We start from the raw sequence: 15011 nt of genomic DNA, 5'->3' as shown, positions 1-15011 counted from the left end.
AAATGATTTGAGGTTCTATCTCTTATAACTATTGTTAGAATTAAATTATACAAAGTCATCCCCTGATATCCATGGGGGATTGGTTCCTGGACCCCTGGTGGATGCAAAATCCACTGATACTCAAATCCCTTATATGAAATGCTGAGTATTTGTGTATTATCTGTTGACTTGAAATCATCTCTAATTTACTTCTAATGCCTAATAGAATGTAAATGCATAGCTGTTATGCTATATTTTTTAGGGAATAATGACAAGAAAAAAAATCAGCATGTGTTTAGTTCAGATGCAGTTCTTTCCCCCCTGAATATTTCTGATTTGAAGTTGGTTGAATCCACAGATGCGGAACCTGTAGATATACAGGGCCAACTGTAACACGTAGTACTCAGCACATATCTGGTACATGAGTTATACTCAGTATTTTTATTTCTCTTTTCCAGTTGTTTACTTTTATCCAGGGATTAAAATAGGTATGAGATTATTTGAAGAGTGCAGGCATATGGAAATGTTCCTGGAAGTGAGAAATGATGACAGGATGCATTACTAAAGAAATTAAAGATCTCTTGACCGTTCTAGAATCATAATGTTGGACTTGACCTTCCAGACATTTAGCATCTAGATTGTCCAACTCTCTATAGGAAATATGAATTATCTTCATTTATTATTTTGATTAATTAACTAACTGATTAATGAACTAACATTAATTTCACTGTGCTGGGGATTGAACCCAGGGCCTCACATCTTCTGGCAAGTGCTCTAAAGAATCATGTCTCTGAGCAGCTAGCATCCAGTGCGCTTCCTTGAATTCACCACCATCCCAGGTGGTCCAGCTCAACTTGTCAGTTCTAATTGTTCAGCTGTTCTTTATTGCAGCAGGTGGCACTGGAATCCTGAGATTCCTGTCTTCACCCTGGTTCTGCCTTACTTCACAGAGGAAACGGAAATCCCTCCTTATGGCCACCCTTCAAGCAGTGGTTAAAGGCATTCTCATGAACTTCCAAGTCTCTTCTGGCTAAACAACCCCATTTCTCCCCAACTCTCCTGCCTTGGTGCCTCCTTCTTACTTTCTGTGAGGTTTGGGGAGTTCTACTACTGGGTGAGGAATTAAAATGAACGTAGGCCCTAAAATAGTACCTGCTCATAAAATTAAAGTTGTTCCTAGGACTCCAAAGTACGGTGAAAAACCCCCTCTCCTTCCAATACTCACTCCTAGTCTCACTCTTACAAACTAATTTTTAAAAACTGTTTATCTTTCTTAGTTCTGATAATTACCATGAAGACCTTAATACATTTTCATTCCAGGTTCATCAATATGAGGTAGTATTTTTAGACCTTCTACTATGACTTATGAAGAATTTAATACCTCCTACGTTCCAAACCCCTCTTTCTATCTCCTTATTATATTATTGTACTCAGATTGTTGGGGTTCCCATTTTGTTCTGTTGTCATAATTAAATCTTCAACGATTTATTTTTAGCTTCATTTTGAAAACTTGAAATCAGTTAGAACAGCATTTTAAAATAATGTGCTTATATAAAACTTTCTATTATGGACCTAATCTTAACATGTGATGCAGAACCCATTCCATTTTGCCAACGGCTGTCTTGACATTTCTAGTGGGAACTGTCCATGGTCCTCCAGATACTGGCTGCTGGGTTCAGGGCAGAGGGTTGCTGCCCAGGACTAGAGCCCAGGAGCACATCGACCTCTTGGGCAACTAAGTCCATTGCTTACTAGCACTGAATTTATCAATAATGAGAATTTCAAACCTAAGTTGAATTCTTATTATTTTGTAAACTTGACGCCATTGGGACAGGTCAGATTTGGGAAAACTTTTCTCATTTGAACTAAAATGTTACCCTCCAGCTTCCATTTCATTGATCATGGGGTTGAGCAGAAAAAAGCTAATCTTCCTCCTAGTAACAGCCTTCAAATTGTTTGAAGGCATCTACAGTTCTGTTAATATTTCCTCCCAGAACACAACTTCAAAACTTCCACCAATCTTCCTATTTACTGAATGTACTCTGGTTTGTTTTTTTCCATACCATGTGTGGGAAAGGATAACTTTTTCTTTATTTCCAATCAATACTTCTATAAAATATAAAGTGAGTGACTAGAAAAAGCTGCTTAAAAAAGCATAGTCCAAATTTATGTATTAGAAGCCACAGACATAAAATTAAATTTTAATAAATACGATGAGCATAAACATGAAGAATAGAATTATATAAATGGTACCCTTTCTTTGAAAGTATGTGTGTGAGATTAATACAGAGTATAAGTATTATACTTACAGTTTTTTCTTATATTGCAACCATGTGAACAAAAAATTATGACTAAAATTCCCTTTGTTATAAAGTTCTACATGCACGTTTTGAATGGATTCTGCTTATGTCAGTATTTAAAGTTTAATTTAGACAATGAACTTGCTTCTGGTTTCTTAACTTAGGTCACCTTGGTTGGATTGCTGACAATTCTGCTTGCAGAAAACATGTTTTGCTTTTAAGACACTTATGATTGGAAACTGTCACAGAGGTTTGTTGAGAGTAGAAGAGATTTTAAAATAATTTCAGCAAGCTCAATATATTTATTTGTAACTTACATCTAAAATGAAACAAATGTGTTTTCAAAATTGGTTCCGTCCTCCATTTGTAGACAGTTTTATTAATTTATTCCATAAAGGTATTGTTAAGTTATCTCTTGATGAAAGAAATGGGTTCTGGATTTTATTTTGTAGATTGCAGTTTGCAAACCAAAATTAAAGTAGCACATTTTTAGATGTGTTCCTATAGGACATAACAGAGATACGGCTCACATCACATAGTTCAACAAAGTCTGAGCAGAGACCATTCCTTATACAGCAATCATGTCCACCGATCATATGTGAATGTGCATGTTAAATTTTGTTACACATTTATAGCAATAATTTATACCAAAACTGTACCTATTCCATTTCTATCAACTATGTATAAGAGAGCCTGTTTGGGGAAAATTCCTGGGTTTGTTAATCTTAACTGCAGTAAGTAGAACGATTGAACTTTTTTTAAAAAAAATTATAAAACTGATTTAGGATTGGAGGAATTAAGCTCCAACTGTGGTTCTACCCTGATGATAAATAGTCAGTGCACTTTTGAGAGGCAATTTGATCTCAGGCATATCTAAATCTATGTAATAGCAGTGTCATTGTAGGAATCGATTGTTTTAAAAGCACAAACATTCCAAGGGTTTCATCACTTAACGCAGACTCAGCCATTTAATGGGGAAGCTAAACTGAAGGCCTGAATCATATTATTTGTAAGTGGTGTTGTTAACATAATGGCGATGGAGTCATTGTTTATCTTCGTATTAGTCGGTCTGAACCTAAAGATCGTTAATTATAAAAACAATGTTTAAGTGACCAGCTTCGCTATCTGAAGAGGGCCTCTCCTCATCTGCACAGGTGATGTCCTCTGGGAAGGTCAGCCCTGGTTTTGTGAGGAGGAAGCTACTTGTTTCTTGCTGTGTCAGTGTGGTCTGACAGCAGTCACCAAGTCCTGGCCAATGCCTATGTCACATTACTTCAAGCCCTGTGCTTCAGTTTATCCTTGAGGTAGCCATGCAACCAGACTCCAGGCTGCTGGATGGCTCCTCATAGCTGTATAGGTAATTGCATTTGCAATCTGAGGCCATCTATTTCCAGCCGATCAGGCCAGTGCCCCTGAATCCTGGAATGATTAATCAGAGCCCTGGGGAGTGGCCTTCCCCAAGGTCTGTCACTAGCTCCTGTCCTGCATTTCATACAGAAATGGCTTGGAGTTCACTGGGCTGAAAGCATCTAGAGAAAAGAAATTTGACCTGCTAACAGGCTCTGCCATGATTCCATCATTGCAGGCTACTTTTGGATTTTTATTAGACATAAATGTGGGTACTCAGGTTTAAAAGGAAGAAATGCTTTGGATTTGTCAGAGGGGATTGTTATGGTCCTCGTTTCTAAGTCAGTGAAACAATAGTATGATACTAGGTAGAAAAATTTCTGAAATATTTTAATTGTGTTTATTGGTCTCTTGGTGTCAGCTGCCTCTTGATTAGTCACTTCAAATTGTCAGGAAGTTCGTGGTACTCAAGCGGCTGATATATATTTTTTTTGTGTGTATTTTGAGGGCCTTTTGTAAATAATCAGTTGCAAATAAAATTCTATTGACTATGGACACTTCTTCCTTTTGCCGTAGGTTTTTGTTTTTTGTTTTTGTTTTGTACCAGGGGTGCTTAACCACTGAGCAACACCCCCAGCCCACTTTCTTGCTAAGTTGCTCAGGGCCTTGTCAAGTTCTGAGGCTGGTTTAAACCTGTGATAACCTCTGAAGTCATTGGGATTACAGGCGTGCACTACTGTGCCTGGCACTTTAGGGGTTTTCTTTCAACATGGAAGTTAATAAGTCATCTTCTATGTGCTTACAACTCTAAAGTGCTTAGGATGATTTCACCCCTCCATCGTCAAATTTAGGGTCTCAGTTTTCTAAGCACACATGAGATCGTAGTTTCTAAGTAAAATGTGGCTGGATTGATTGTCACTCATGCTGATGCTGGTTACTCCAAGAGCAAGTGAGCAGTCGTAATGTTACCCTCGGAAGAGCAATCAGAAACCTGCAAAAATACTGTATTTTTGATAAAGTGTCCTTGCCTCTACTTTAGGAGCTGTAATTTAATTAGCAGCAGGCTTTCTCTGCAGAGATGACTAGTCTGCAAAGAGAAAGAGGAAACCAAGACCTTGAAAAGCAAGGCATTTTTCAAAATAAGCTCCATGATTAGTTATTGCATCTCTGAAACAGGCAGGCTTCTCTACCTCCCTCTCCACTCAGTTACTTTTATTTCAAATTGATGCTTGAGATTTACTTGCTTTAAAAAAAAATCACCCTAAGGAAAAAAGTAAGATGCTATGGGTCCCCTAAATGGTAGGATCTAGTGTGTCAGCTAACCTTTTTCTTGTCTCCAAGCTGTTGGTGAAGATAAATATCATTTAAAACCTCTAATGCAAAAGGAATGATTGTGTTTTAACTAGCAGGCTGAAGTGTTCCCAACTTGTTTGGGTGTAGAGTCTGTGATTCAACAATACTATTTCTTCTTATTTTTTTATTTTTGCTTTTTCCCTCCGACATACTATTTTAAATTAAAAAATATTTTTGCCAGTTAACGAGGCAATATGATAGCAATACTGGTTAATCAACTGCTTAATCTTAATTTGATATGAATTCAGGTATTTTGGAACTGGATGTTATCAAGTGATTTAAAAATTAAAATATACTCCTCCAGTGTCTCTTTGGACCATTCTATTTTATGGTGAATAGAAGCAGGTGCACAGGTAACCTTTTACATGCATCATTTTTTTCTGAATCTAATATATGATATAAGATTATTCTTAGCATGGCAAGTCCCTCTTCTACCTTTAAACCTCTCTTCCACCAAATGGCTAGTTATTTCTATCTTCTTTCTTCAGGTTGTGTCAATTTTAATCTTGTCTTTATGAGACAAGGGGATAAAACAGTCAATGAATATTGAAAGAAAGATCTAGTTCTTCTTTGTGGAATGATGTTTGCATGAGAATCCTAGTCTATTTTAAAAAGCAAGATTAAGGAAGCATCTTTATTCAAATAGTTTTTAATGCTTTAACCTTTACAATGATCAAGTTGTAAAGGTTTGATTGTAAAGGGCCATTGTAAAAATGTCTCTTTATGAAGAGACATTAGGAAACGCAGAGTTAAAAATGGAAACGGTATTTAACCCAACTCCTCGAAGTCATTAGAAAGCCAGGTAAGTGAGTTGCTGGGGTCCACACACGTGTACTTTGTTGACTGCTAATGGTCGTGTCTTTACTCTGCAATTATTTCAGGACTTGCTCAGTGCGGTAGAGGCCAAGGCAGCTCTTGAGAGGGAAGTTAAGATCTTCCAAGAAAGGTTGCTCGCGGGCCAGCGGGCCTGGGATGCCTCGAAGCGGGAGCTGAGCCTCCTGAAGGAAAGCTCTTGTGAATTGGAGAAGAGTTTGAAGGTCAGTCGTGAGGTGGCCACTGCCTCAGAAAACCAGAGCGCCTCGTTTAGGGAGAAGGTCTCAGGCCTCCTCTCAGGCAGATGGGGCACGACGGGGTCCACCGAGGATGCCATTTTGGAGCGGATTCAAGAAATGGGCAGCCAGGAAGAGAGCCTGAGAAGGGTGAGCGAGGAATGGCTGCTTACAGGCTTCCTCAGGAAAACAGTCATTCATGTAGCGCGCTCAACACCTGGTTCACATGAGTCGCTTGAAGTAGAGTCCACGTGCAGTTGTAGTCGTAACTATGCATAGTACTTAGGAAGGCCCAAGAGTCACTCAGTGACCGCTGGCTGTGAAGTCAGACCCGGAGTTCTGGAGTCAGACCTACCTGGCACTGACCCAGAGATACCACAGACCCGCTCACGGTCGGTGTGAGCTTGGGCAGTGCTGAGATCATGGCTTCTGAGATTTTGTTTCTTATCTCAGTACGGGTTAGTGCAAGGTTTACAGTTCCTTATCCAACACGCTGGGACCCGTGTGCTTTTAAATTCAGAATTTTTTCAGGATTCAGAAAGACAAGACAGTGTATGGAAAGATAGTACAGAAGCAACGGTGCACAGCCCCCCACCGTGGGTCTGCTGAGCCCCCACCCCCTGCCATATTCATAGTACTGCAGAAAAACCCGTGAGTGGTATGAACGGGGACTCTCAATGGCCTCGGGTCACTTCAGGTCAGGGTTTGCTGCTCCACTGGGTCAGGTCAGACCTGCTCTCTCAGCAAATGAATTGGGAAAAAACCTGCATTTTGGAATTGCACAGAAGGATTTCTAGACCCATACCAGTATTTGCCACATAAGATTATTTTTTAAATTATAAGATTGATGAAAAATAGTTATAAAGTCTTTAAAACACTGTCTGGCAAATCACAGAAACAAAATTTAACTCTTGCTGCTCTTTCTCGCCCTGTCTCTTCCTCCTTTGTCTGCTTTGTATAATGTATTGGTGTCCAGGAGAGTCTTTTAGGAGACCTAGGTACCAAGTGGAGAAAAGGCTTTAGTTAATGTACATAGTGGAATCATGTTCAATTTTGTCATCTTTCTCAACAATTCTCATTTTCCATAAAGCTTTGCTTAGCAGTTAACTTCAGCCCAGCTGTTTAAATGATCATTGAATCCAAATTCTTGAAGTCCTAATTAATGAGATTTTAGAGTAAATGATGTCCAAATTCCATGTATAGTTTCATTATCAACTATTTCTTCTGTTGATGCTGAGAAAATGCACTTTTCCATTTTTTAATGTTAATAAGCATCTCATTGATGACTAATTCAAAACTCAGGGTTGTATCCTATGGTATCTCCCCACATCCTGCCCTTGGTAACCACTGTTTTATTCTCTATCTCTAAATCTTTGACCTTTCTCATCTTTTTAAGGATTCTGTATATAAGTGAGATCATGTAATATTTTTCTTTCTCTGCCTGGTTTATTTCACTTAGCATACTGTTTGTCATGTGGTAGCAAACAGAAGAGAAAAATGGGTCACTCTGGGAGATGAAGGACATGTTAATTTGTTCCAATATAGTAACCACTTTACTATATGTGAATCTTTTCACTTTGTATGCCTTAAACATACACAAGCATTTATTTAAAAAAACAAATTCAGGTTATATTTATAAATTTCCTTTAGCAATCCAAAAATTTAACTTCCATTTAAAAAGTCTCCAAAATTCATGCTCTTGAAGCAGCAATTGGGGCTCCCTTGGTCAACTACAGGGTTCTCTTTGTGGATATAAAATGTTCATACACACTCATACATTGCTGGTGGGACTGCAAATTGCTGCAACCACTCTGGATAGCAGTATGGACGTTCCTCAGAAAACCTGGAATGGAACCACCATTTGACCCAGTCATCGCACTCCTTGGTTTATACCCAAAGGACTTAAAATCAGCATACTACACTGATGTAGCCACATCAGTGTTTATAGCAGCTCAATTCACAATAGCTAAACTATGGTATCAACCTAGGTTCCCTTCACCACATAAAGAAAATGTGGTACATGTACACAATGGAATATTACTCGGCCTTAAAGAAGAATGAAATTATGGCATTTGCCAGTAAATGGATGGAGTTGGAGAATATTATGCTAAGCAAACTAAGCCAATTCCAAAGAATCCAAGGCCGAATGTTTTCTCTGATATGCAGATGCTAATTCACAATAAGCGGGTGTGGGGGATTGGATAGGGAAGAATAGAGGTAGTTCGGATTCGACAGCAGGGAGTGAAGGGAGGGGAGGAAGCATGGGGTTAGGAAGGATAGTAGAATGAATGGGACATTATTACCCTATGTATTACACAACCTGTGTAACTACATCATGTACAACCAGAAGAATTAGAAGCTATATTCCATTTATGTATGATGTGTCCAAATGCATTCTACTATCTTGTATGACTAATTGGAACAAATAACACACACACACACACATACACACACACACACATACATGTTCAAACACAGAATGCTCCTTGGCTAACCTCCTCCATCCTGGAAAGCATGTGAATCTCTGAGAGAAACTCAGTTTTTCTTGTGATTCCATTTACACAGAAGGAGAAAGGAAATTATTTACAGGCTTCAGAAAAAACTTTATGAAGCAATTAATGGAAATAAGTATGTTTCAATAGCCAACTTTTTTTCTCATTCATTTTACTGCTTCCCTTCTATATTTCCAACGTTTTCCACCCTAAATCTATTTTAATTCTAGCATGTGAAACATGACGTACAATTGTCAGCATGATGTGTATGTTTATTTTCTAAAGCAAAATGGTGTAAATTGGTTAAGCTTAATATGCCTCCCCCACTCCCCATACAATTAGAATGATTCAGAATCTTTTTAGTGCCTTTGTCTGCCTTTCCTACCCTGTAATTTTTTTCAATAGCTGTTCTTCCTATTTAAAAGCCTGAAATCAAGCATATAGCTGGTGTCTTGTGTGACTCATCTTCAAGTAAAATCAGGAGAAAATGGATTTTGTACATTGTCTTAGAAATGTATTGAAGAATGGCAGCTTTACCAACTGACGAATCTATTTGTTGGGGAGGCTGCACCCCCGCCAGCTGCTGCATCTACACTGATGTGAAGTGTCCACGGTGGGTACAGGCTTGGCCTGGCCATTCCTCACCCCACGTCCACTCCCACCTGCTGATCGGTGCATTTCTTGTTTACCCTTTGTCTACCATTTTCTCTCTCCTGGCTTTGCCATTCTCAGTAGAATTGAGGACACCACCCACACTTCAGTAAGTCATTTCTACTTGTTCCTTGAATTTCAGCTTCTGGCAAAATTTAATTTTCTTTTTAAAAGCTTTTCTTTCTCTTGGAGCAGGGCTGCTCAGCCTTGGCATTATTGACATTTTGGGCCAAATAATATTTGTCGTGGGGGCTGTTCTGTGCATTGTAGGGTATTTAGCAGCATTCCTGGCCTCTACTCACAAGATACCATTACTGTTTCCTCCCCAATTGTGACAATCATTGGTGTCTCCAAATAATACCAAATGTCTTCCCGGGCAAGAGCTCCCTCCTCCATGGAAAACCACTTCCCTAGAGGAACATTCTATTGCGAACTTCCCAGAAATCCTAAATGAGTGTTTTTTTGGTGGTGCTAGGGATCAAGCCTAGAGCCTCATGCATGCCAGGCAAGAGGTCTACCACTGAGCCCCGTCCCCAGTCTGAGTTTTTTTTTTTTTTTTAATTAAGTTTATTTCATTATGGGAAGTGGGCAGGCATCCTGCTTCAGAACTTCTGGAAGAGCTTCTTGGTGCCTTGGAGCCCTGAAGCACGTTGAAGTGGACTGCCTTACTCAAGGGCCCGCACTGGTTCACGGTGACAAAGTCGCCAACCTGGACATCCCTGAAGGGGGAAAACAAGTGCGTGGACATGTTCTTGTGTCACTTCTTAAAGTGACTGCACTTGCAGATGTAGTGGAGACAATCCCTGTGGATCCCAGTGGCCCTCAGCATCTTCACTGTGGTCCCCACACCAGCCAGGATCCATGCTCGGATGGAAACAGTACCAGTGGTACTTCCTGTCAGTATAGGTGCCCTCAAGTGGCCTCTCTGGGTGTCTTGAAGGCCAGACCAATATTCTTGTAGTATCAAGGGAGCTTCTTCTTCCTTGTTTCTCCCAGCAGGACCTCTTCTTGTTTTGAAAGGTGGTCGGCTGATTTGGTAGGCACCCTCTGTCTGAATGTCTGCCATCTTCTCGGCTGCCTGAAATAAAAGAGCCTGAATAGGTTTTAAGATACAACTTAGCTTCGAAATTTCAGGATGCCATCATAGATATTTATGAGATAGTGGCCCCTTGCCCAATGGCAGAAAGTTGTAGCATTTTTAGATTTTACTTTAGAATTCTGCAGGAAAATTTTCCCTGCTTTGAGGTGTTTACTAACTGACTGGCCATCTGGATGAGAACTGATTAAACAGAGAAGATAGGACCGTGATCAATTTTTCATAATTTCTTAAGGGCAAATTCATGCTGGGCATGGTGGCACCTGCCTGTAATCCCAATGGCTTGGGACACTGAGGCAGGAAGATAGCAAGTTCAAAGTCAGCCTCAGCAACTTAGCAAGACCCTGTCTCAAAAAAAAAAAAAAAAAAAAAGGTGGGTGGGGGGGGGCCTTCCGATGTGACTCGTGATTAAGCATCCCTGGGTTCAATTCTAGATACCAAAAGAAAAAGAAAAAGAAAAAGAAAAAAAAAAAGACAAACTCATGCAAGCTCACACACCTTGACCTGGACTGCGTTTTGCTTACTAGGCAAATCTAAGACTTTATTTCCTTCACTGGAAAGTATCTTATTTTGGGGGCTCTATGGGGATTGTGGTGACCCAGCTTGAAGTCCTAAAGAGCCAGGGATGGGCTCCTTGACCCACCTTATGCTTCTGGTCTCTGAGCCCAGTCCTTGTTTGGTGTCACCTGCTTCCACTCTGTTCTTATCCTGTGTCACCTACTAAAGCCAACATTTCTCAGGAAGTGCCTGGAAGCATCTAGAGATGCTTCACTGTATAAAAACTGTGCTCCATAGTCACCCCTGGCTGTAAGGGCATCTGAACAGACACAAGTTTAGCTCTCCAGCCTCTCTAGTTGTATTTGTTTCCATAACAAAGGACCGCTAACTGGGTGACTTAAACCACAGACCTTTTTTGCTTTTGGTTCTGGAGTCTAGAAATCTGAAATCCAGGTGTTGGCAGGGCTGGTTCCTCCTGAGTTCAGTGAAGAAGACTTACCTAGCTCCTGGCGGCTCAGGTCTACCTTGGCTTTTGGATGATGCTGTCCCTGTGACGTAATAGTTTTTCTCTCTGTGTATCTGACTTTGTGTCCAAATTTCCCCTTTTAATAAGGACACTGATCAAATTGAATTAGAGCCTAAGGTAGTGAGGTCTCGTTTAAATTTGGTTATCTTTATAAAGAGCTTATTTCCAAAATAAGGCCATATTTGGGGTACTGGAGTATTTGGGGGTGGGGTCCTTGATTCAATCCATCACAAAAGTTGCCATGAACTAAATAGAGTGGGTGGTGTTAGGCAGTCAGTGCTGTTGGCCACACGTGCCTATGAGAAGGAAAAGACATTTGATTTAAGTACATGATACCTGATTACTGATTTTATATATTTCCTAAGTGAAAATTAAAGCTTGGATAATCAAAAAAAGAGTGGTTTATATCCAAAAGGCATTAGCACCTAAGTGACCCTCTGCGCTTAAAGCTCTTCTGCTTCTGCTTAGTTTCGTCTCAGAGCAAAATGCCTCTCTGATGAAATCAACAAATCCTTGTCCTTGGAAAGTGAATTAACTGTTAGGGCGTTATGACTTCACTGCCAAACACGGTACTGCTGCCTCTTGAAGTAGAGTTTAGTACAGTGTCTTTTTTTGTTTAAAAAGCAGGGGTATATGTTCTTTATGATACCCATCCCCATTCCCTACAACTCTAGTGTGGAAACCCCAGGCATGTTCTATCCCATGGAATATCAGGTGTATGTTAACAGAGGGTACAAGAAAAAAGGAGGAAGGAAAAGCTCATTGACTCTTTTGATTTTTTGGTGTGAAAAGTGACACATGTTTACAGTTTGGGTGGGACACATATGTTCACCCAGGCACTGGCATTTGATGTTCCTAAGAACTGAGCCAGATGGGAACGTTAATTTATTTGATTACAGTTTGTAAATTTCCTCTGAAAAAAACCCAGTGGTGCCAAGTGCATTGACACGTAAATAAGCTTATAAAGCAAAGTTCTGCACCGGCTGGAGTGTAGGGAGGTGCCCGGATGTTGGCAGCCCTCGCCACTCCAGAATTGTGGCAAGGCAACCAGGTAGGCTACACACAGTTTAACTGTCTACACAGTAGTGGTTTTAGAAGTCATACGATGTGGAGTCTTGGAATAGCCTTGGGTCCACACGGGGTGAAGATGCAGGTGGGGTCCTTGTACCTTTGATTTGAACATATTTGTCCCTCTCAGAAAGATTTCTAGGTCATAAAAAAGACTCTACAGTTGAAGATATACTTTGAGAAACATTACATAGGACAATTTCTGAAAGCTTCTTTACCTCTTTAAGACAAAGGCAGTAAGACAGGTGTGCCTGAACTTGAATAGGGTGTGAGACAGATCTAATCTTGATGCAATAAAAATGGTATGCTTAGTTTGGTGCAGCACACAAAGCAACCTACAGAAGAAAAATGACCAGAAGGTCTCCAAAAGATGTGGCCTCCCCAGGACGCTGGTTCAAATTATTCAAGGTTTGACATGTTTCTGCACATTAGGAAATGTGGCTTTAAACTGGACTCTAAGTAGATAGTGAATCTTTCTTCTACTCAAATTTGTTACTCGAATGATCTAAATTGTCTCCTTCAATCATCTCTGAGTTTGAGAGAGGTTAAATACCTGCCTGAGGAAACATACTGGTAAACAGTTCAGAGGGATTTGGAGGGACTTGGAACCAAGACTCCTGACTCCAAAGCTCTGGCCCCACAATGTGATCCACATGAAGATGTCCGCTTCCTCCTTCAAGGTCATTATCACTCCCTAGTCCACTTCCTGTTGCTGCCCAGTGTCGTTCTCAGGAGGGAGTCCTCTCTGACTGATTTCCAGGGCGGCTCTGCTTTCTTCTGGTGAGGTCTGCTTGCCAGTCCGCGTGGCTGAGTGCGCAGTTTTCCCTCTCTGGGTTGGGCTTTCCGCATCTGTTCCCCTGTGGTTTTGTCCTCTGTGCTGGGTCAACAGTGAAGAGGAGAGGTGTTGACAGCTCCTCAGGTGGGGAGAGTCCCTCTCCTGGAGCCTAGAGTCAAGCCACATGGCCTGTTTTGCAGAAATGAGTGTCAAACCTTGGACAGTATGAACCAGCTTCCTGGGGAGTTGGCATCTCCAGGACATTGTACCATGGACATTTTTCTGTAGGTGACTTTGTGTGTTGTACCAGGGTGAGCACACTATTTCTCTTGCATTAATGTCAGATCTATTGTTAGTAAGTACTGAGAGTAGAAAATACGAAATGAAGTATTCTTAATGTCACTCATTCTGGAGTGACATTAAGAGTTTCCTTGAGAAATAGTTCCTCGAATGTGGCTCTGAGCAGCTTACCACCAGACATCTAATTTCAAGCACCCACATAAATAGAACATTTCTTGACTAATATGCCCCAAACCCCGAAAGCTGTAGAAACACTGAATTAGAGAGTTTGGAACCCATGTAGCCTAACCTTTCTCCTTAACGCTTCAGTTCACTCAGTGACATTCTTCTTTTTTTTGGGTACTGGGGATTGAACTCAGGGGCACTTGACCACTGAGCCACATCCCCAGCCCTATTTTATATTTTATTTATGGACAGGGTCTCACTGAGTTTCTGAGCTCCTCAATTTTGCTGAGGCTGGCTTTGAACTAGTGACGCCCCTGCCTCAGCCTCCCAAGCTTCTGGGATTAGAGTACACCACCGCACTGGGCCGCTCTGTGACGTTAGGAACAAGCAGTCGGTGAACTTCTGGCTATCTCCAATGACTCAGAACCCACTACCTGATGGGGCTTCAGACGGATTTAATCATTAAAACAGTTTTCTTTGCTTCTAAAAGAAAAACTTAAGTAAATGATAACACATTCTCATGATGAATTCTTAATGTAGTTACTAAAATATTAAGAATTTTTTGGGGGGTGGGTACCAGGGATTGAATTCAGGGAAACTTGACCGCTGAGCCACATCTTCAGTCCTATTTTGTATTTTATTTACAGACAGGGTCTCACTGAGTTGCTTCTTGCCTCGCTTTTTCTGGGACTGACTTTGAACTCTCCATCCTCCTGTCTCAGCCTCCTGAGCCACTGGGATTACAGGCATAGATTTTGAATGGCATGAGAAGATGCTTAAGATACAACTAGGTAAAAACAAAGGAAGCCACATATATAATATAATTTCATCTATATTTTAATAACGCATAACAACTTATTTAAAAATATTAAAGTTGTTTCCTCTGGGTGGTGGGATCAGGGGGATTATTTTTTATGTAAAATTTTTTTGTCCTTAACAGATATTTTATTTATTTATTTATATTATTATCATTATTATTATTTTTTATCATTATTTTTTTAATGTGGAATTTAAAACTTAGGAATTGTTTGTATCCAGAATTTGATATTTATTATTTTTGGATTGCAGTTGACCACAGGTAAATAAAATAATGGAGGGCAAAACTGCAGCTAGCAGGGGGGAATACTGTACTTCTGTCTCAGGTGTGACTCCAAAGTCCAATCTTAACTATAAAACTGCATTATCTGCTTCTCCTCTCCCCAGTGTGGCACAGATTCAGCATTTCTATAAAAATTTCTTGATTATCCAATAATCTTATTTTATAGATACACCATGATTTATTTTCCTCTTCATCTACATTAGCCAGATATGTATATATATTGTTATTATAAATAACCCAGGAGCTGGAGTTGTGGCTCAGTGGGAGAGCACTTGCCTGGCATGTGTGAGGCCTGGGTTCGATACCCAGCACC

The 15011-nt window shown here is 40.3% G+C and overlaps 1 protein-coding gene across 4 annotated transcripts in view; it reads left to right on the top strand.

Annotated features, from left to right (window-relative positions):
* Nucleotides 1-15011, top strand: part of CCDC170 (coiled-coil domain containing 170) — an 86507-nt gene that overhangs the window by 39180 nt on the left and 32316 nt on the right. For 3 of the 4 annotated variants that reach the window (XM_079146635.1, XM_079146634.1, XM_079146637.1), the window contains exon 6: nt 5861-6178. In XM_079146635.1, coding sequence (XP_079002761.1) covers nt 5861-6178 — 318 coding nt within the window. The remainder of the gene's footprint in view (nt 1-5860; nt 6179-15011) is intronic. The other variant, XM_079146636.1, reaches the window with a different exon arrangement.

This window comes from Sciurus vulgaris, assembly GCF_902686455.1.
Source record: "Sciurus vulgaris genome assembly, chromosome: 7".
In the NCBI taxonomy this organism is placed as follows: Eukaryota; Metazoa; Chordata; class Mammalia; order Rodentia; family Sciuridae; genus Sciurus; species Sciurus vulgaris.
This window is presented reverse-complemented; position numbering and strand designations above follow the sequence as displayed.